The sequence below is a fragment of the Furipterus horrens genome, unplaced genomic scaffold (genome assembly GCF_987537825.1).
Source record: "Furipterus horrens unplaced genomic scaffold, mFurHor1.1.pri manual_scaffold_7, whole genome shotgun sequence".
NCBI lineage: Eukaryota > Metazoa > Chordata > Mammalia > Chiroptera > Furipteridae > Furipterus > Furipterus horrens.
Window position 1 is genome coordinate 136226623 of NW_028327177.1, and position 20972 is coordinate 136247594.

The window sequence follows — 20972 nt, forward strand, 5'->3', positions numbered from 1 at the left end:
TATTCACATTCTTTGCTCATTTTTCACTTGGAATGTTCTCCTTTATTCCTTGTTGATTTGCAAGAGCCTCTATCCAATTTTAATGAAAAGTTTAAATCCCCAACCCAGCTGTCACAAATGCTGATGGCTGCAGTTCTCTGCAGATCTAATTGTGTTAATAAAGTTCTACCGGTGACTCAGAGGCTAATGAACGTATGGATCTGATTGATGGAGCTTAGAAAAGGGACGTAATTAGAAGCTTCCTCTCCCAATCAAAAGAGCCGACTATATTTATCAGTTCATCTTCCTATTTTTTTCCCCTTATTTTGAAAAATACATTGAACTATATCCCACTGGTCTTGGCAGTGTGGTGGGGAAGGGCATGAGAACCATGTCTGGTTCTTATATAACCCTCCAATTAATATAGGGTCTTATTTCCTCTGTTAGATTTCATGTTTTTGTCTTTAAAGGGGAGGCTTCAGATCTCTTTGGTTCGTTTCTGCCTCTGCTGCCCCCAGAACCAGGAGGGCGGACGTCACCTAGCAACCAGGGCTCTGCTTATAGACAGACAAGCTTCGGCCAGCTAAGAGAGGAGAAGCAGGAGTCAGAATGAAAAGTGTTTGCTTTGAACCAAGAGAGCTGTCACTGAGTGAGATGTACTAGCCAAAGGGTCCTCCCAGAGGAGCCCCAGTGTCCAGAGCCGTGATGCAGAGCTGGGATGGGGGATGGTTTCAGGAACAGCCCCGGGAAGCTTTACCCCTACCCTAAAGAGCGACAGGAAGTCAAGTGGTTTCAACTTGGGCCCAGAAAGAAGGTCCTGACTCTTCTTCCCTCAACCCCTGAGTGAGCTGAGACCAATAGCTTAATCTCTTGGAACTCTTGGTGCTCCCCAGTGGTAAGCACTGGGGGAGGGGTGGGCACAGGGCACAAGCCATCACTCCAAAATGTGGGCATGAAGGCTGCTCCCTGGGAGTTCCGCTTTATCGTGGGGGTCTGAGCAGGAATGTGCAAGACCACTCACTGTGAGGCTGGGGAACAATATTAATGTCCATCGTCAGGAGAAGCATGGCCAGAGCTGGGGGGTTCTGAAGAGGGGAGGGATTTGCTGAATCCACTTGGCAAACCGCCCCTATTTAGTAGTTATAGTATCTTTTCTTGAAATAACCCCCGCCCCCGCCCCTCCCCCCACCATACACATATACATTCCTCGTGTATTTCCACCCTCACTTTTTCCTTCTCTCTTTCCATGGGACTTGCTCTGGCCAATGGAATATTACGGAGCAGGAATGAGCAGAGGCCTTAAAGGTTTTCCTGTGGTTTGTCTTGCTCTTCCGCCTTCTGTTTAACAAAGACAAGCCCCAGGGAGCCGCTGTCCCGGGGAGAATTGAGGAGACGTGCATCATACCCTTGAGCTTAGCCTAGTCTGAAATAGGGCCGTCCCAGCCCACCCCCAGGGCCACGAACCAGGAAAAAATAAAAGGTTTGTTGTTGTGAGTCCCGAGATCCGAGGACCGTTGGTTGGCAGTTTTATTGCAGCAATACCTGCCTAATATACTGTTCATTACTCCCCGCCGCTGCTTCCTTCTAGATGCCTTGGTTCTTGTATTTTATGATGCCTGGTTGGTCAGCCTCTCCTTCAAGTCTGTGAGCTTTATCAAATCCTTCTAATAAAGTCTTCTCTTTGCGACAGTTAGTTGGAATTGATTTTTGGGGTGTGTAACCCAGAACCCTGACTGGTAGAGCTTATCTGCCAAGTCTGCTCCGTCTCAATTCAGAAGCTTTCTCATATCATGTGAATGGTCATCCCCACCCCCCGCCATTCCTTTTCTTCTCCTGTAATCTTCTCTGCATCCAGCTGAAACCATCTGTGCCCTGGGCCATGTCTAGGGCACTGTGCAGACATCTGCTTTGTCTGGAACATCTTTCCACCTCTAAGGGCAGATCCCGTGCACCTTTCAAGGCTCTACTCAAACGTCACCTCCTCTATGAAGCCTTTCCTGATTCTCCCAGCAGTCCCCTCTTTGCTCTGTAAGACTGGGAGCAGTGGCCCCTAACGCAGATGGAGCTGAGCTTCCCCTCTAAGCTGCTGTGGTTTATTCTCTGCTAGAGGGGACTCACTGAGGCCATCACTCAGGGGAAGCAGAGCGCCCAAGTCCTTCCCACCCCTCTCATTCCTGTTCATCACTTCCCAGTGGCATTTCCTGACACTCAGGGTCCAAGGCCTCCTCATAGCATGCATTTTTGTATCCATGGTGCCAAGCTCAGGATCTAGAACAAGCGTATTCCCTAAAAAGTGGTTGGTTTTAGAAATGCAGGCATAAACAAATGCCCGTCTTTTCTAGAATCTTGGGGTAGAACAAGCGCACGAGAGAAATATACTTTTAGCCAATGAATGTTTCCTTCGATCCTGAGATGGGACATGACTGTCATCTTATGCACCGTGTTCAAGGACGATGTTGGATCTGGTTCAGCCACAGGCAAACATTATAGAGAAACATCAGCAGGAAGCACCTAACACTTAAGATTCACTCGCTCCTTCCTGCTGCACTTGATGCTGGCCTGTGCTCATAGGTTCAGTACCTGTGACCCACAAAACCAAGGTCCGATATGGGGAAACAAGGAGTCAGATTTATACAGACCATAAAGGGGAGGCTGAGACTTAGAAGCCAGACCTCCAGATTGTTAGTCTGTTTCTTATAAGGAGGAGCAGACCAGAGAGGGTTCACGCTGGGTTTTTTTTTTTTTTTTTTTTAATTAAGTAATTTGTTTATTTATTTTATTTTTAGAGAGAGGGAGAGAACCATCACTGTGTGGTTGCCTCTCACTCGTGCCCCCAACTGGGCACCTGATGTGCAATCTAGTCATGGGAATTGAACCAGCGATACTTGGCTTGCAGGCCGACGCTCAATCCACTGAGCCATAGCAGCCAGGGCTCATGCTGGGTTTTTCCATGGGGTCTTCCCACACAGCCTGTTGAGGGGTAGGGCATCACCATGCCTGTGCCGACCTCCACAAACACAAAGGCGGGTATTCTCTGCCCAGGAGGAGTCTTAAAATACTAAGTGCTGTCTGCTTCTGTGGGCTGGAGCCCACTGCCTGGGTATACTCGGTTGCTGAATGACAACTTCCCACTCTTTACTTCTGGCAGCGATTGGTGTCACAGTAACTGGCCAGTCATGCCCACTTCGGTCCTGGTAGGCAAGGCTGGATCAGGCAGGGGAGAGATCCAGGATGCAAGGAGACACAGGAGAATGTCATGTGATGGGACGAGCAGGATTTTTGGAGTCAGGAAGATCTGAGTTCAAATCGTGGCTCTGCCACTTGCTGGTTCTGGTTTCTCATTTGTACAGTGAGAGTAATAACAGCGCCCCCCTCAGGAAGCTGGTTGTACAGTAAGGACTGCGTGCTCCATAAAGGTAGGTGGTGAGTGGGCAGTATCTCGCTGTACAATGTGCAGTTCTGCTGACATTGGCCTACCTGGTGCTTAAAAGGAATTTAAAGTTACATTTACATCTTCGAAGATTTGATATTGAAATCAGGATTCTCAGCTTTTTTTTTTTTTAATCAGAAGGTCTACAACACTGAAGGTGACTCCCTCTTCAGTTCACCACAGTCCCCACCCATCCCTATTGCCTCCCTGCCATTGATGCCCAGTGACAGGATGCTTTGCATTGTGCTTTTTCTTAGAGTACACGAGATTTTTCTAATTCCTTTATACCCCTCAGTTGTTTTCTCACCTTCCTGGCCTCTCTCAGCATTTAAGTTTTTGTCACTTGAAAATCAACTTACCCTGAGTCAGTTCTTTAGAGACACCAGGAGACCAACTGGTAGGTATGTGGGCTGTTCTCTCTTTTGTGCTCTTATCCTGCTGAGCTCACCTTTAGACAAACCCTGGTAGAATTGTGGATCTTACACTCGTTGTTGTGACCTCAGGCAACTTCCTCGACTTTGGCAGCCTCTGCTTCCTCGTGTGGAAGGTCCCTCCAGGTCACCTAGACAGTTAGCCAAAAGTCCAGCTGGGGGCCCATTCACCCGGCCCTCAGAGCCTGTCTGCCAAGTTATCAAGTCACCAAATCATCTGATTCCTTGAAATAGTCTATTTTCATTGACCAGCTTTCATCTTGTCTCCATAATAGGATTGTACTGAATATTCAACTATTGTCCCCCAACCCCAGCTGCCAGCTGCTGCAGCTGGAGATTGGAGGGGGAGGGAGGCTTGTGGGGAAGAAGGTAGTGGTGGGTACGGAGAATACATTCGTGAGACTAGGTTCTTTATTATGAAGACTCTTAAAAATTTGTTATCCTTATGAGTAAGAAAACATGAATGAAGAATATGTTTATAAGAACCCTCCTTATTAAAGAATATCTTACACTCCTTTCTCCCCCTCTCTTCCCCCTCCTCTCCCTTAGGCTCCAGTGGCAACAGCAGGAAACAGGAACAAGGACTCATCCAACAGCCTACACAATGTTATAAAGACACGATGAACACCGGGAAACTAAAAGTAAATGCTTAAACAAAACAAGTACATGTATCAAAGTTGTCATTCAGCCAACCAGCGACCATACGAGAATCCTCCTAGGAGCACGGAAAAATTAAGTGAGCTAATTTATGATTCTGAGGTCCCTGGAGAAGACTCCAAGAAGAGCAACTATTGCTATGACGCTCAGAAGGTCACGGTTCCCCAACCTACATGTCACCCAAGCTACATCCCAAATAAACCTTAACTCCTCTTCCTCCCTACCCTCAAGTCCAGCCAAAACCAAAATTCTGCCTACGTCGATGTGACTAAAAGAGACCCACAAGAGTCTGAAAAGGAAGGAATTAGTAGGAGCCCAGAGAGTTAAGCCAGGAATCAGCTCATGACCAATTAAGCAGAGGCCTGAGGACAAGCCCGGGGCCTGCAATGAAACCAACCTTGGCTGGAGAATGGGTCCCCGGATGCACGCTGATGAGCCAGGGAAGCCTGACACAGGTCTGAGGTTGCACATGGCGAGAGGCGGGTTGCCCAGCAGAAGTTGGAGCCATTCAAAGTTCACAATACCCAGTGACAGCCCTGCATGCCAAGTTCATGATCACTGAGCCCCCTTTGAAGGACTTGACCTCCAAGGGAGCAATGTCTCTAGGAAGAGAATGTGCTCACCCCACTGATGTGGACCTCCAGACTGCGTGAAATCAGTCAATTTTCCTTCTCTTTTGTTCTTGGGTCCCTCAGTGGTTATGTTTATTCAAGCATCCAATAACTCCAGGATTTAAAAGATCGCATTTCTGAGCTTATGTGGCTGAAGGCCAGACCCAGAGGAATGACTCATTCTCCAAGGCCAATGTCCCCTGATGGGGGCCTCTCTGTGTGGCCAGTGCCCAGACTCTACAGCGACCGTGGGTTCCTCCCACCAGCAGCCCAGCTCCCTCAACAAGACACGAGAAGGCTGGATGCAGTTCTGGTGCAAAAGAGAACTGGGTTTGAAGATCCCCGAGAGGCACCAGCAAATTTTGTTCTTGATCAGGACATATGGCCTTTCCTAACATTGCTGGAGAGGAAGAGAGAAAGTTCCTCCCCACATTAGCCTTAAAATCTAATTGAGGAAAATTCTGTTGCCTAGACGATGGCCTATTAAATTGTTTAGCAAAAACAAGAATTTATAAAAAATTCTCTCTGATCTATAGAACTACGGAACATAATAAATCTCCCAGAATTTTTAGCCACGCACACAATATATCATGCTCAGAAATTGCATTAGTATGTAGATGTGATGGGCAGAGGGCTGCAGCCTCCTGAAGCAATAGAACAATGCTCCAGAGCAGTCTGGCGTCTTGGGGTCATGAGTGTGTCTGTGAGCACCTGTCCAAGAGAAGGAGGGGGGAAGGGAGATGAGGTATGTATTGAGCTTACTGACGACCTGCTTGGTGCAGGCACAGGGCTGGTGACCTTGACTACATAATATCATCTCCTTGAACCCTTACCATGTTCCCATAGTAAACCCTTTGCTGTTTTGGTTTTTTTCTTGTTTGTTTTACTCTTCATTATATTAAGCTTCCTAGGGTGGCACACAAGAGAAGCCCATTCTCAATAGCTTACACAAAAAGCAGTACCTGCTGTGGCGATACTGCAGGATCCCACAGAGTGAAAAAGGAAAGCCGACCCAAGGCTGAGGAAGGGCAGGAGCCAAGGGCAGGTCTGTGGACTCAGCAGTAGGTTTGCTGACCGCCCCTCAGAGTACTGACATGACCATGACTCAGCAACCCAAGATCTAGGTCCCTCAGTTCAAGGACAGGGAACGTGACAGATTCAGCCAAGATTAGGTTCTCCCTTAAACCTATCAGAAATAGTCAAGTATCTGTTCCAAGTACTTCTTCATGGCCTTATGGGCTGGCTCCAAGCTGACAACGAGAGGTGGTTTAATGGATTGTGTTTGTCCCCGTATGTAAAAGGCCTGCCAGCATCCCATATTGGGGTATGGGGACCCTCATTTCTTTCCACCACAGCTTAACTCATCTGGTTCCACATGTGCAGCTCTGGTACCTCGTGGTCCATTCCTGAAACCCACTCGTGCATAGATGAGCAGCTGGCATGCGCAAATTCAGTGTTCCCTGTGCTAAATACTTCGCATGCAAAACCTCACTGAATTCCCACAGCAACCTGATGAAAAGGACTATTTCTCTCTTTCTCTATTTGACAAGTGAGAAAATTCAAGTGCAGAGAGATGTCACCCCTTGCCCAAAGTCATACCTAGCAAACCTGGATCGGGCCCAGACCACCTGAGTCCAGACCTTAGTGTTTAATCTCTGTGCCGTTGCTCTTCTGGTTGTAAGCAACAGAAAACAAAGCAACAACAAAACTCTAGCTGGCTAGTCCATTCCTCTGTTCTCACATAACAGGCCACTCCAAACTGAGCGGCCCACACCCACAGCCGTCATTTATGTTGCTCGCAGGTCTGCGGTTTGGGTCAGACTCAGTAGAGCCAGCCTGTCTCTGCTCCACGTGGCGTCCACGGGGACAGCTGGATCGAGGCGGGAGGATCTGCTTCCCAAACAGTCCAGTCATATTGCTCGTAAGGGGCTGCTGGTTGTCGGTTCCTCTCCACGTGGGGCTCTCCACGGGCAGCTTGGTCTTCCCCTCAACGTTGGGGCTGGGATCCCACAGCAGGCACCCCATGAAAAAGGAAGTGTAAGTGGCCAGTTTCTTAAGGCCTCGGCCTGCAAAGTCGGCATGATGTGATTTCACCTCATCACAGCACTGACCTTTCTTGGAGCTTCAGGAGAGCACACGGGTCAACGATGACTGGTCGGCACATATGCGCTTCTGCCTTCACCCCTTCCCAAGAGGGGTGCACTGCCCTGTTCTGCTGACGCTGGGCCAGGTCATGTGACTTGTTTGGGCCTCATGGTTGGTGCGCACTTCTCTGCTCTTCAGCTTTGTATTTGGTCTTGTTATTGGCTTTGAGCAATGGGATGTTAGCAGCTGTGACGTGACCAGAGTCTTGAAATAGACTCGTGAGGTTGGGCTTTTTTTTTTTCCTGCCATAAGAAGAGCTCCCAAGGGTAGAGTGGTCCCAGAAAAATGGAAAATAAGAGAGCCCACGGAGGTCTGGGTTGCTTGTTATGTAGCATTACTGTGACAAGCGCTAACTGATACAGTGACTGATGTTGGACCTTTCCTGTCCTTGACCCTCTTTACAAATGCCTGCTCCAAGACCTGGATAAAATCTTGAGTTGGTCTTTGCCAGATTTCAGTATTTCAAATTTTATTAATTCATCTAAAGAAAGCTTTTTTAAAAAAAAATGAATTAACTAAACCATGAGATGATTAAATAACTTCACTTAAAAATAATGAGGAAGGGAGGAGCCGGGCCACATTCTTTGTAGATTGATCAAAGCCAACTGGCTTAAAAATATGATTCTGAACTTTCAAAGAAGCTGAAAAAGAAAAAGAAAACTAACATTGAAATGACATTGCATCTGAAAGGAACCACAATTTATTGCTGGGATAATAAATTGGAACTCTCTGGAAGAAAGCTCTAACTGCAATGACAAAAAGTAACCCCAAATCACAAGTATTTTAAAGGCCATGGCTCATGGGAAAGTTTAAGTGATTGATTTACTGACTGCATTGCCAGGTCCCATTTCACTGGGTGCAGGTCACTGTGGAATATAAAATTCTACAGAAATAAATCTGCCTTTGCCCAAAGAAAGTGTCACAGGAACTGTTGTTTACATTTGCTTTTCAAAACGCCTCGTGGGAGAAGCCTCCTGAAGGCTGAGTTCTGGTCGCTGGCTTCCATTAGAATCCAACTGGATTACACTCAGATTTGCACTTCTTATTCCAATGCACAGAGAGCTAAAAGCTGCAGCTTTCTGTGAGGGAAAAGAAACACTGTAACCTAACAAGCATTTTTCAACTTTTAAAGTGTCAGAGAATTAGGTGGCTCAGTGATGGCAGAGCCAGGAAGGATCCCTATGTCTTCTAACTCTTCCCAACCCAGGCTCCTTCCAATAACCCGTTTCTCTCATTTCCCAAAGGTCAGATTATCTGGAGACATTTTTAAAAAATACAGATTCATGGACCCCATCCATGGAGAAAGGGACTCAGTAGATATGGGGCCTGGCCAGGATTCAGCATTTTAACAGCCACCCCAGGTGATGTTTATCGTGACAGTTCAGAAATAGTGCAGGCCACTGCGCTGCCTTCTCTGTTGATTAATTTTGTGTCATTGAGAAAGTCACTCCATCTCTTAGGCCCCCAGTTTTCCAGCCTCTGAATTGGGCACTATAGGACAATGACCCATCATTTGGTGCTAATTGCCTAACGCCTCTTTAGTGCGAAGTCTTAATTAAAAAGCTGGAGACCTGATTTTCCAGCTGATGGAGAGAATGGAAAATTAATGCCGAAATAGCACCAGGGTTTGGGGGGGGGGGCATGTGGAGGAGCTGTAAGTCTTGTGCAGATACCCGTTCCGTCTCCCTCACTCATCAGGCAGGAGTAAAGCCACGGCCTTTCATTCCTCCCAGCCTCAGTTCTGCACCTGTGACATGGTTATAATTCATACCTACCTCGTAAGGTTCTTCAAGGTTTGAAACTATTATATGCAAAGGCCTAAAAGTGTAATATGTGCAAAACTGGGGTTACTTCGGTAGCTGCTGGTGATGGAAGTACGATCAGTAGTAACAGGAGTTGTTTTTAACTTAGATTTCTTAGTCCAGCTTTGATCATTGTGTAAACCAGCCCGGGAGATCTGGGCCCAGAGTGTGTTCATTGTCATGCCCGTTATCAGTGGGTCTGGGAGCGCCAAGCCAGGAGGTGCTCTTAGGAAACCCTGGAGAGGCTTCCCAATCAATACGCTAACATTTGCTTTGTCCTCCGGCCTGCGCCCATGTTGACACAGTGGCCATTAGAGGACCACGATGAGCCGCGACCGAGCAGTAATGGGCTGGAAGGAGGCGGCAGCATGCCGGACTTGGCGCTGGAGGAGATAGTGCCTCCATCAATTGCAGGTTGTCGTTAATGTCTGGTTCAGGATGGGCTGAGGTCAGGGGCCTTGTCGCTTTGGGACCTGCCCTCAGAAACGGGGTGGGCTTCCCAGCTCAGGAAGGAAGTTGCTCTCAGCGTCTCAAAAGCTTCCTGTTGACCGCCACAGGGAGGGCCACCGCCAGCAGAATGTTACTGTGAAATTCATGCTGTGCACTTGGGAACTCTGGTACCTTTTTCTCTGGACGGGGAGAGCTATACAAAACCAGCTACTCAATCATAACTGAACTTGAATAAAAGTTCTGCCCCTGAAATTCTAACGTGTAGGTCTTTCTTCTCCTTTCTGGAAGTGAGCTAAAGGCAAACTAAAGAAAGGGCTGACCTGCTTTATTTATTTATTTTTAGGTCCTTCCTGCCTTTTAAGTGGTCAGGATTCACTCATGTCCTTGACTTTGTATCTAGATTGGAGAGAGTCACAGAGGGTTATGTGCCTTAGCGTTTGCCCACCCAAAGGGATACTGTGCGGTCATTAAAAATGGTGCTGGGGTACCTGTCGTAGACCCAGAAATGGGAAGACACAAAGCATGGACTGGAAAAGGCACACTGCAAAACTGTCTACACAGGAGCAGTCCGTGTCTGTAAGGAAAGGAAGGCGCGCACACTGCCACTGACGGGGGAGGGAACACGCAGAGAGACTGACGCCAACCACCCCGCGTCAAGGGCTCTCCTCTGTGGCCGCGTTATGAGGGAAACTCCTGTTCCCAGTGAGAGGGTGGCGGGTATCTTTACTGTCCTTCTTTATGACTGTCGGCACTCTCCAAGTTTTCTTCAGCCAGCATAGGATGCTTGTATAATTTTAAAAGTGTAAAAAAAAATGAAGAGAAGGGCAACCACACACAGGCACTACAGCACACAGCATACTTTGTAAAATGGCCTCTAAAACCCTGACTGTATGGAGGAAAGAGCATAAAAGATGGTACATTCAGGCAGTGGAATATTAAGCAGCAGTAAGATTTCATTCTGGAGAATCTCTAGCACCATGGAGACGCAGAGGCTGTTCCTAAGCTGTCTGGACCTTCCCCCCCCACCCCATACAGGGCTGAATGATTAAAAACTCTGTTCTGTAAACCCCAAATGGCTCGGGTTCCCGCAAGTACCCCGGCCCCTGGCGAGCAGAGGCTGCTGCTTCCACTTGCGTGTCTCGGGCAGGTGTGCCCTGGCAGTCAGCTGACAGCTGCTGCTCCCTCCAGTGTAAGCTCCTGTGAGCCTCTAAGCTTTGGCACGAACCCCTTTCTGCCTAAAATCGAAGGACATGTAGGGGAACAACGTACCGCCATGTTTCTTCTTTCTAAAAAGAGAGGTACAAAACTCTCTATAGCATTCTGATAGCACTGTTGAAAAAAAAGAAAAACCCGGGTACGGAAAAAAGGGTTAAAACGGAATGCAACCAAAGAGTGGCACTGCTGTCTTCGGGTTCTAGGGTCATGATGGACGCTCCTTTTTTGTGTTTCTGTATCTTTTACAACCTCTTTCATGTGAGTATGTGTTATTGATAACTTTTAAAAGCTTAACTCTTTATAAGAAAGAACAACTATCACTGGAGTCTCTCCATAGAAGAGCAAAGAGGTCTTGGCCGGTGTGGCTCAGTTGGTTGGAGCATCATTTCATAACCAAAGGGTTGTGAGTTCAATTCCCGGCCAAGGTACATGTCTAGGTTGCAGGTTTGATCCCCAGTCTGGGCGCATGTGGGACAGGAGGCCTCTCCTCCACTCTTCTTTCTCCCACTCTTCCCATCCTTTCCCTATTTCATATTCATAGACCCATCTTGCTTTCCAGATAGTTTCCTTCCTTCAAATCCTCCATTTGAAACTATCGTAATAATGGTAAATGGTGGCTGTCACGGTAATGATCATGATATAATCATACAAGTGAAGACCTTCGGCCCAGGTGGAGTGACCAGCTGGTTTATTTTGCATCCTGCATTACTGAATGAAGCAAACTCTCGTCCTTCTCCATCTGGAGCTGTCAGGCGGTGAGATAATCAACAGGACCCAGTGAAGGCAGCACCCAGAAAGGCGTCTTTATTCAGAACATGCCGCTGGGGGGATGGCGAGGGCCGCCCCGGCGGCTACAGCCTGCAACCGTCCAACCACCGTGCCAGAGTGTCGGCGTTCTGGCAGTTCAGGGTCCAGGAGGGCCTGTGATGAGGAAATCAGGGAGTCAGAGCTCAGGATCTGCAGGGGTCCACCGCCCCCGCTGGCCCCTGCAGTGTTTGGGCATGCCGCCCTGCTGTGCGCATGCTTCTCCAGGCTCTTCTGCTTCTCAAGTACGTCTCTTGCTGCGTCTTCCACATCCTAACACGAATGCTGGTTCTCCCTACATCCTCACCCCCGCCCCCACCCAACACATCGCTTTCCACAAGTCCCACACTGGGAGATGGGGAGGCAGAACTGTGAACTGCAAAATTCTCCCCAGCGCTGCAAGGTCGCTTAGGTGAATTTCTCAGAAGTGAGCATCCGCCTTCTGGGACTGGCCCGGGGTCACAGGTGAGCACTTGGCAACCCCTAGATCTGAAATGGGAACCCCTGTGCCATGGGCCAGGGCCTTGTTCACCTGTCCACGCACCTGCTGCGCCCCTCACCTTCCGAAACTACCTGCATCCCCTCAACCTGTCCAGGTCAGCTGGACTAAGCTTCTCTAACCTCTCTCCTGGTGCCCCTAAAAGTGACCCTCCTATTCCCAGCCCCTGTGCCAGTACCCAGACCCTAGGACCTCTCATCCGAACATAGAAGCTGTGGGAGTCACCAGGCCAACCACAGGCCATTGGAAGTCTGTTTAGTTAGTCCCGTCCCTCAGCCAGGCAGGCCTCCATGAGTCTTCCACAGTCGTTGGTCCCACTGTTGAAGATGGGGCTCTGGCCCCTGGCCCCTCACAGATTTATAGCAGCAGGGAAACACACATACACACACGTGTTGTATTTTCTGGAAGCGCAAGGCTGTGCATGACCCAGGCAGGCACTGCAGGAGACCCCTGTGGCATGCAGGCTCTGGTCTCCTCCCTTCCTGTCTGCCCAGCTCTGCGGAGCTGCTGACCTGAGCTGTGGGAAACACGTGGCTGCTTATTAGCTTAATAAGAGCTCACTTCAATGGGAATTCTGAGCAAGTAACAGGCCTTAATCAGCCTGGCCCCGCATCGCTCCACTTAGCGCTATTCAATAAAGATGATTTCAGCTCATTAGTGCTTACCCCAGAGATTCAGCCAAGCTTCCAAATAAATTGGAAGGTCAAGATTATGTGTGAAAGATATTTTAAACACTCAGAGAAGGTAGTTAACATTAATAAGTGGACTCCCACTTGAAAACACAATCTATTAAATCAGTGAGGAAAATGGGTCCATGGATAAACAATACTGAGACCACTAACTAGCCATTTGAAAAATATAAAGCTGAACCTTATCTTACTTTTTATACCAAAACCAAGTTACAAGGCCAAAAATTTAAGAATAAAAGCATCAAACCATGAAAATGCTATTTTATAACTGCATTAACAAAAATTAATGTAAGATTTATTGTGCGCCAGGCACTGTTTTAATTCAGAGGAAATCACAGCTTCATTTCTTTACAATCTTGGAGTATGAAAAATCTATCTAACAAGAAGATCTCATAAAAACTCAGAAGCTACAAAAAACAAAGATTAAGGGATTTGAGTCTGTGAAAATATAAAACTTCTGAATGATGAAAATACCATAAACAAAGTTAAAAGACAAATAACAAACCTGAAAAAATAGTTCACATAGATATGATGGACAAGGGTGTAATAATCCTAATTTATAAAGAACACGGATAAAATCAATAAATGCAAAAGAAAACATTATTATCCCAGTAGAAAAAATGGGCTCAGAATATGAATAAGCACTTTATATGAAAATGACTGATAAAGACTGAAAAGATGTCCAACTATTGTAGTTTAAAGAGGCAAAGCAAAACAGAATGATATTTGACAAGTCACAATTTCCAAAAACCACAGAAGTTTTAATGCTCCAGGCTAAGGAGCTGGGGGAACCCTCATGGCATGCACCCTACATCTGAATGCCAATTTAACAATCTGTCTCCAACTTTTCAATGCACCAAATGGTCCCAGGAAATCTTTTATGAGGGCTTTCCCTAAGAATACAAGAAGGGACCCCACAAAAAAGGAATTTATTTATAAAAAATTGTGTATTTATTCTTGTTTAAATTTCAGTCACCTTCAAAGTATTCTCCAGTTAATGCAATACACTTATCAAGACTTTTTTTTCCATTGTTCAAAACAGCTTTGAACTTGTCAATTTTTGTGCCTTCGAGTGGTTCTGTCAGTTTTTGTTTTACTTCTTCCATATCAGCAAAACATTGCCCTTTGAGGGTTTTTTTCATCCAGTAGGAGGGGGACAAAAAACATGACTTGGGATGAGAGCAGGCGACTACGGAGAGTGGGGCACAGGGGTCATGCTGTCTTTGGTCAAAAACTGCTGAACACTCAGCACAGTGTGGGCAGGTTCGCTCATAAGTCACCCATCGTGAAATGGGCAAATGCGTTGAAGGAGTCTTAAAAAAAAAAAAAAAAAATTAACTGAAGCCAAACGCAGCCTCTCACAACAACACCAGCTTGTACACTGCTACAGGTCGGTTCCTAGAACACTCACCTAGCAGGGGAAGCCCGTCCTACAAGAAGACAATTCTGGTTTATCTGGGTCTCCCCTCGTACACTTGAAAGAACATAAAAATTCGAAGAGCAAGCTGCTCACATAGACTTGTTTGAAACAGCAGCAGGAAGAAAAATGGAAACCACCTAAATGTTCATCAACAGAGAACTGACAGATGAGGCCCTGCAGCATCCATACAGCAGGGAACCACACCTGTTACAGGGATGGCACAGACTACGAGGGAGAGATTTGCCAGGATTTGCAAGCTCTATCAATAAGTGGGGGGAAAAAGCTGGGTGCAAATCAGTGTGCTCATAGAGATTCCACGTGTTTTTTAAAATACCTGTGCATACATTTTTCTCTGGTTTACAAGACATGGTAACAGTGGTAACCATCAGGGAGCAGCTGATAAGAAATTTTGTATTTTTTTCCATTTTTAAATATGTGGGGTGGGGTGGGGTGGATGTTCAACTTAAAGCAATTTGACTGATAATTATTTCCTTCTTTCTGTGGCCTTGTGGTTGCAGAACTCAGTGGTGTTGTTCTGCTTAACTTGGTGAGCAGGATCCCACTTGTTTGGGACCACAGATGTGCACCCAAAGTTAACCAAGATTGAGATTAAATGGACAAAAGTCATTCATACAGAATATTTAAAGATGCACCACTTACCAGGCTCCCATCCCTTCTTTTCCTTTTACAATTTTCTTGGCACATTCAATCGTCTTATTTAAATTTGGATTCAGTAAAGCTGCGGAGGAAATGAAGTGGAATGATATCACAGCACCCCCTGACCAGTATGTCGGAGCATGTGGGGAAGGTACAAGATGCTCACATTACAAAGGCTTCCATGAGATTCCAAGAATAAATCTACCCCTAGATTTTTCTCAGACAACATTGGGAAATAGCAGGATGAGGTCATCCTACGCTAAATCTATTGATTTTTTCTTATAATTCTTATATTTTCATTAAAAATATATGTGTATAGTGAATATTCTGTGCTACGCAACCTAAGAAGTAGTGGAGATAGACCAACCAGTGTGAAAACCCCTGCCCTTGGAGCCTGCTGTCTGAAAGTGGGTAAAAAGTATAGTCAATTATAATACAAGGAATGCCTGGAATGGTGGGGACTGCAGCTTGATGTGGGAGCATTGAGTGAAAGCACCTAATTTAAGACTTGAAGGATCAGAGAAAAGGATTATTGGGCCAAGTGACATCTAAAGGAGTAGGTAAGGCAGGGGAGTTGAAGGAGTCACAGAAGGAAAACTGTTCCTGGCAGAAGGAACAGCATAGGAGAGGACCTCTGAGGTACCAACATGGCTGCACATTCATCCTTCCATTCCCTCCCTGGAATGAGGAAGCCAAGACCTCCCACTGGGACTCCAGCAATACCCGCCTTCTTGCCTGCACTACAGCCTCCCCACTTCCTAGTCTAGTCTGACAGCTTTTCTTAAGACCATTACTTCAGTGCCCCCTAGCTGCCCGTAAAACAGAACCCCAAATCCTTGGCTTGGTCCAACTTTGCCCCACATGACTTGCCAGTTCTCCAACCTTACCTCCCGTGGCTCTCCTCCACGACCCCGCCACTCAAGACATGGCAAGGGGTGGGAGACAAAGACAGTGCTCTCCCTGAGGGTGGGCACCCCACCCCTGATGCTCACAGCTTGGGGGTCTTAGGCATTTCCTCTGGCACTTAGTGGGCGCTCAGCGAATGCTCATGGGGTGAGTCAGTGTTGGGGAACTACCTCCTCTCGACCAGCGGTACTTGGAAGTTTGGGGCGGATCAGTCCACTCCCGTCTCCTCCCAGGGGCCACGTCCGCCCATCAAAGTGGGCAGCTTCTATTTCCCTTGAACACGAGTGCGGTGCCAAGTCTGGGTAATGTCAGGCCAGCCGGAGCCCTCCACGCTCACCCTTTAGGCTCCGTGGGCTCTGATGCCTGCAGCTTCCTCTCCACGTCCTCTCAACATGGCGACACCTTCCCTGCTCACCTTCTCTGGGTGTCTGTCACCCTGTGCCAGGCCACTTGCTGTGCTAGTGCACCTGGCAATGCAGCACAGCCCCCTCCTGGGGCCCTGCCTTGGATGCGGCTCAGGCTCGCCCCTGCAGAGCCCTCCTCCTCCCTGCTCCCAACTTGTAAACTCCGACCATCAGGAAGGCAGACCCCCTGAGCGCAACGCCCTTGCGGGAGGGAGGGAGGGGACCTACCAGAGCAGGACACGTGGCAGCGGTTCCGCCCCTTGTCGCACCAGTCAGGGCTGCGAATCTGAAAGAGGCCGAAGCCCAGGTAGGACTCGCGTGAGTTCTTGTAGACAGCCTCGGGGTTGAACTTGCTCTCAAAATAAGCCAGGCACACCCCTAAGATGGAACAGGAGGCGCGCGTGTGGCGCAGAGGAGCGCGGGAGTGGGGGGGTACCTGGGCAAGGGGCAGGGGCGCCAGAGGTGAGAAGGGAGGGGGCTGAGCGGGGCCAACTCACAGTTTTCAAGTTCGTAGCCCTCGAAATTACTCAGGCCTCCTTCGTTGAGCCTCCTCGCCACCACGCAGCGTCCCAAGACAGCAGCGCCACCGGGGACCACGAGGCAGCCAAGGAGGGAGAGCACGGCGGATACCTTCATCTCCTCGGGCTCCCTCGGCTGCGGCCACTGCGGCCAGGTGAGTGGCCGAGTGACAGATAATTTCTACCAAGGTCCCAAGGACACTGGTTCCTCTGAAAGAAAAGAAGAGCATTGTGGGGGCGGGGTGTGCCCCTGCGTCCCAACCTATTAATTTTCTGGGGCAAGTTACTGGCAGCCCGGAGGGCTGAGGCCCACCCCCTCTTCTTCAGCTCTTATTTTCTAAGGAAATCGCTCTTTTGAAGCTTTCTCTCTCTTTCAGACACACACGTGCACGCACGCAGACACACACAGACACGCATTCTTTCCCTTCAGCAAAACCCAATGTCTTCCTTAGTCTGTTCTCACTTATTTCCCGTCCACATTAGTTACAGATGCTGAAACCCTTCCTTTCTCTTTATTGTGCAAGTAAAAGTGGTTCATCAAATACATTTTAGTAAACAGAAAATGGAAGAAGAAAGACATTCGTCGTGGTCCCGGCACTCGAGCACAGCCACTGCCACTACGTTGACACTTTATGGCCTGGAAGCGAGTCTGAGCGGCGGTCTTAGCCTTTACGCAGCCTCGTCACCAGATTGTCTACCAGCCAAGCTCCACTGAGCGTCTGTGGTTGTCCCCACAAGGAGACAATCCCTGGTCCAGCCAGACCTGCCACATGTTAGCTGGGTCATCATCAGTGACAGCGGATATGTCACTTGGCCTCACGGTGTCCCCGCCTTCTCATCTATACAAGGGGGGATGTGTAACTTGGGGATACTGAGAGAATTGACTCTTGAGTGTATCCTTCTCTCTTTCTGCTGCCATCGCCTCAACCTGCCTGTTCACTGCTGGTTAGGCCATAGTCCGGCCTCCTGGTCTCCACCCCTCCGGGCTGACTCCTCCAATCGGTGTTTTCTACTGTGACTGAGGAATGTCCCCAAAGCATGTACAAAATGTCACTTTGAGAATGCTGCTCGCTCCCTGTTCCTCACCACGGCAAATCCACACTTGGCTCTCTACGCCCTCCACGATCTGGCCATACACTGGTCTCCTCCATCAGGAGGAACCAAATTCATCTACTCGGAATTCCCATGTGGCTCCCTCTCTGGGCCTCTCTGCACCTCCCACACCACTCCCCCCACACCTAAGCTCCTGCTCATTCATACCACGGTGTCCTCACTCACGGCTCTGCCCAACACACAAGGCCCTACCGCGCCTTTTCCCACCCAGATGTTGCTCCATTTTGAGGTCTCCATCCCAGATGCCACCTCCTTGAAGTCTGATGCAGTCCTCCAAGAACATTCCCTCTCTTTAGCCCTTATTGCCCTTAGAATCACTTCCATAACACCTAGCCAGTGCTTGTCCTGTTCTCTCCTCTGTCCCATCCCTCAGACTAGAATATGCGATTGGAAATCACAACATGTCATCCTCCTGGCGTACTCAAGAGCCCCTCATGATGCATAAGTATCTATCAATTAGACAATTGATTACATCCTCCTGCTTGTCATTATCCACAGGTATATATGCATAGCCTTTAGCCCATATTCACCTACAACAGGGATTCTCAACCTTGACACCTGGGCTGGAAAAGTCTTTGTTCAGGGGTGGAGGAGGGCTTTCCTGCAAACTGGAGATTGTTCAGGAGCACACATGACCTCTAGACGCCAGTAACTCCGCCCCCTCAGCTGTGAGTACCAAAAATGTGTCCAGGCATTGCCAAATATCTTCTGGGGGACAAAACTCCCCCTCTGTTGAGAACCAAGGACCTAAACGTTTAACTTGGGCAAAAGTTAGAAATAAATACGGAGATTCAAACCATAGAAGAATTGCGCTTTCAAGCACTTATTTCAACTCTCAAGCTGCGTGATTGATTACAGACATGACCAGTACATCAAGGACATTGGTGAGGAAGGCCTAGCATGTAAGTGCCCAGAGCGGGGACTCAGGTTGCGAGGGTCCAAGTCCCAGCTTTACGCCTCAGCGGCTGGGATCTTCCCCAGCAGACAATTCATTGGGAGTCCCGTTCCTGTTCTTCCAAAGCCTATCCACCACTCACCCTCTCCACCCCAGCCTAGTCCACATCATCATCGCCTCTGACTTCTGTCGAGGTTTCCTAGCTGTTCCTCGCTGTTCTCCTTTACGCCCTACTCCTCTCTTGCTCCCCTGTCCCCATTTCCCACACAGCACCAAAAAGACCTTCTTAAAAACACGTATTCTTGTCACATTACCCACCACCAATAGACTCCCCTTGTACCTCAGGTAAGATGCCAACTCCTTCACCTGACTGATGTCACATTTCTCCCCTCCTTGTTCACGCTCACACCACTTTGCTCACCTTACATGTGATTCTTTGGAAATCCCAATCTCATTCCCACCGCGGGTCCTTTGCACATGATGTTTCTTCTGCCTGGAACATGATTCCCCACAACCGTCCCATTGCTTGGTCTTTCTGGCCATGCTCTCGGCTCAGATAGGCTTTCCTGATCCCTGGCCATCACAGACAACCGTTCATACTTTCTTCATAATAGAATTCAATTTCAGAAATTACCTTGTTCACGTATTTGTTTGCTCGTGTATCTCCCATTACCAGAGTGTAAGCGCCAGAGAGGCTTACAGAAATCTCATCTGGCTCGTTCTCCAGTTTATCCCTTGAACTTAGAACAGAGCCTGGTACACAGATCTCTCTGGAATGAATGAATGAACAAAACCTACTCCTCCCAACAGAACTGCTGTCAGATGAGCAGTAAGTGATCTGCTGAGGAGTGTTACCTGCAGCTGTCCTGGTTCCTGCCCACCGAGCACCTGCTTACCCGTCCACCGGTCCTTCTGCAGGTCTTGGGGCCTCCTGGAGGGAGGGAAGGAACAGCCCCTGTGACAACTTCAGTCCTCGTTAAAGGAAAGTTGCTCTCTACTACCCCCCACTCAGTTCCCTGGGTTTTTCAGATGCCACTTCTTGGTAACCCGTTTGCCTTCACCCAAGAGCTTCTAAGCCATAAGTGCTTCTCCATGGCCTGCTGTTCTAGAATCTTCTCTATGACATCAGTTGCTATGAACCAGAACATTCTGAAGCAGGGAGTGGCCTGTCGTCATAGTATTTGTATTCATCTTCTATTGCTGATGTAACAAGTGACTTCCAACTCAGCAGCTTTAACAGCCCAAATTCATCCTCTTCGAGTTCTGTAGGTCTGAAGTCTGACGTGAGTTTCATGGGCTAAAATCAAGGTGTTGGCAGGGCTGTGCTCCTTCCTGGGGGCTCTCGAGGAGGGTCTGTTCCCTTGGTCTTTCGGGCTATTGGTAGAACAAAGTTTCTTGTAGCTGTAGGACTGAGGTCCTGCTTCCTTGCTGACAGGCCACTGAGGGTCATCCACACTTCTTGGCTGTACTTCCCTTCCTCTGGATTCCAACCCAGCAAGAATGGGTCAAAATCCTCTCACACTTCGACTCTCTCCTGCTCCTTCGTCCATTGCTGTGTTTCTCTGACTCACCTTCTGCCTCCTCTCCCACTTTTAAGGACTCGTGAGATAAGATTGGTTCACACTGACAATCCAGAATAATCTCCCCATCTCTAGGTCCTCAATCTTAATCACATCTGCCAAGTCCCTCTTGCCATGTCAATAACATATTCAGAGGTTCCAGAGATAGGGCATGGACATCTTTGGGGGTGCATTATTCTGTCTACCACAGGATTCTTCTGGGCCCCCACAGAATGGCCTTCTGCTGTGGAGCAATAGGGAAGCCCCTATTTTGTTCCTCTACTCACAATGGGGCCATGGTCAAAGACATCCTCTCCTGGAGCCTAGGCAACCTCATTTGTGACATGAGGGCATCAGAATGGATTATCTTCAAGATCCTTTCTAGCTCTAAAAAGTTGAGATGTTGAGATGAATCAGGATAATGTTGGCCTTTTGAAAACACACAAGTCCTTCTGGCTGCCTCAGTTATGACTGGTAATTAGTTGATTGGTTGAAAGTGATAAAGTGGAGGGGAAAGAAAAGCCAGGTCATAAAAACAAACTTAAACCCATAAATGCACATTTGCTCAACAGTCATTAGAGATGGCCTTTTCTTAGCAATGAGTTACCAACTAGGGCACTAAGGGTTTTTTTTTTAATCAATGAGGCAGTTCTCTTCCTACTAATATGGAGATATTTATGAAATATTGTTAAATTAGAAGGAGGCTCAAATCAGTATCTCAGTATGCTATCATTTTGCAAAATGGTAACATGCATATTTGCTTGAAAAATAGGCAAGAAATGTATGGC

The 20972-nt window shown here is 48.0% G+C and overlaps 1 protein-coding gene across 1 annotated transcript; it reads right to left on the bottom strand.

The window, feature by feature from the left end:
* Positions 1 to 11571: 11571 nt before the first annotated feature.
* Positions 11572 to 16735, bottom strand: LYZL4 (lysozyme like 4). Its single transcript, XM_090283053.1, has 4 exons — positions 16597 to 16735; positions 16328 to 16477; positions 14793 to 14871; positions 11572 to 11641 (listed from the first exon to the last, which is right to left on the bottom strand). Exons 1-4 carry the CDS (start codon positions 16733 to 16735, stop codon positions 11572 to 11574), a joined length of 438 nt encoding a protein of 145 aa, XP_090139179.1.
* Positions 16736 to 20972: the final 4237 nt, after the last annotated feature.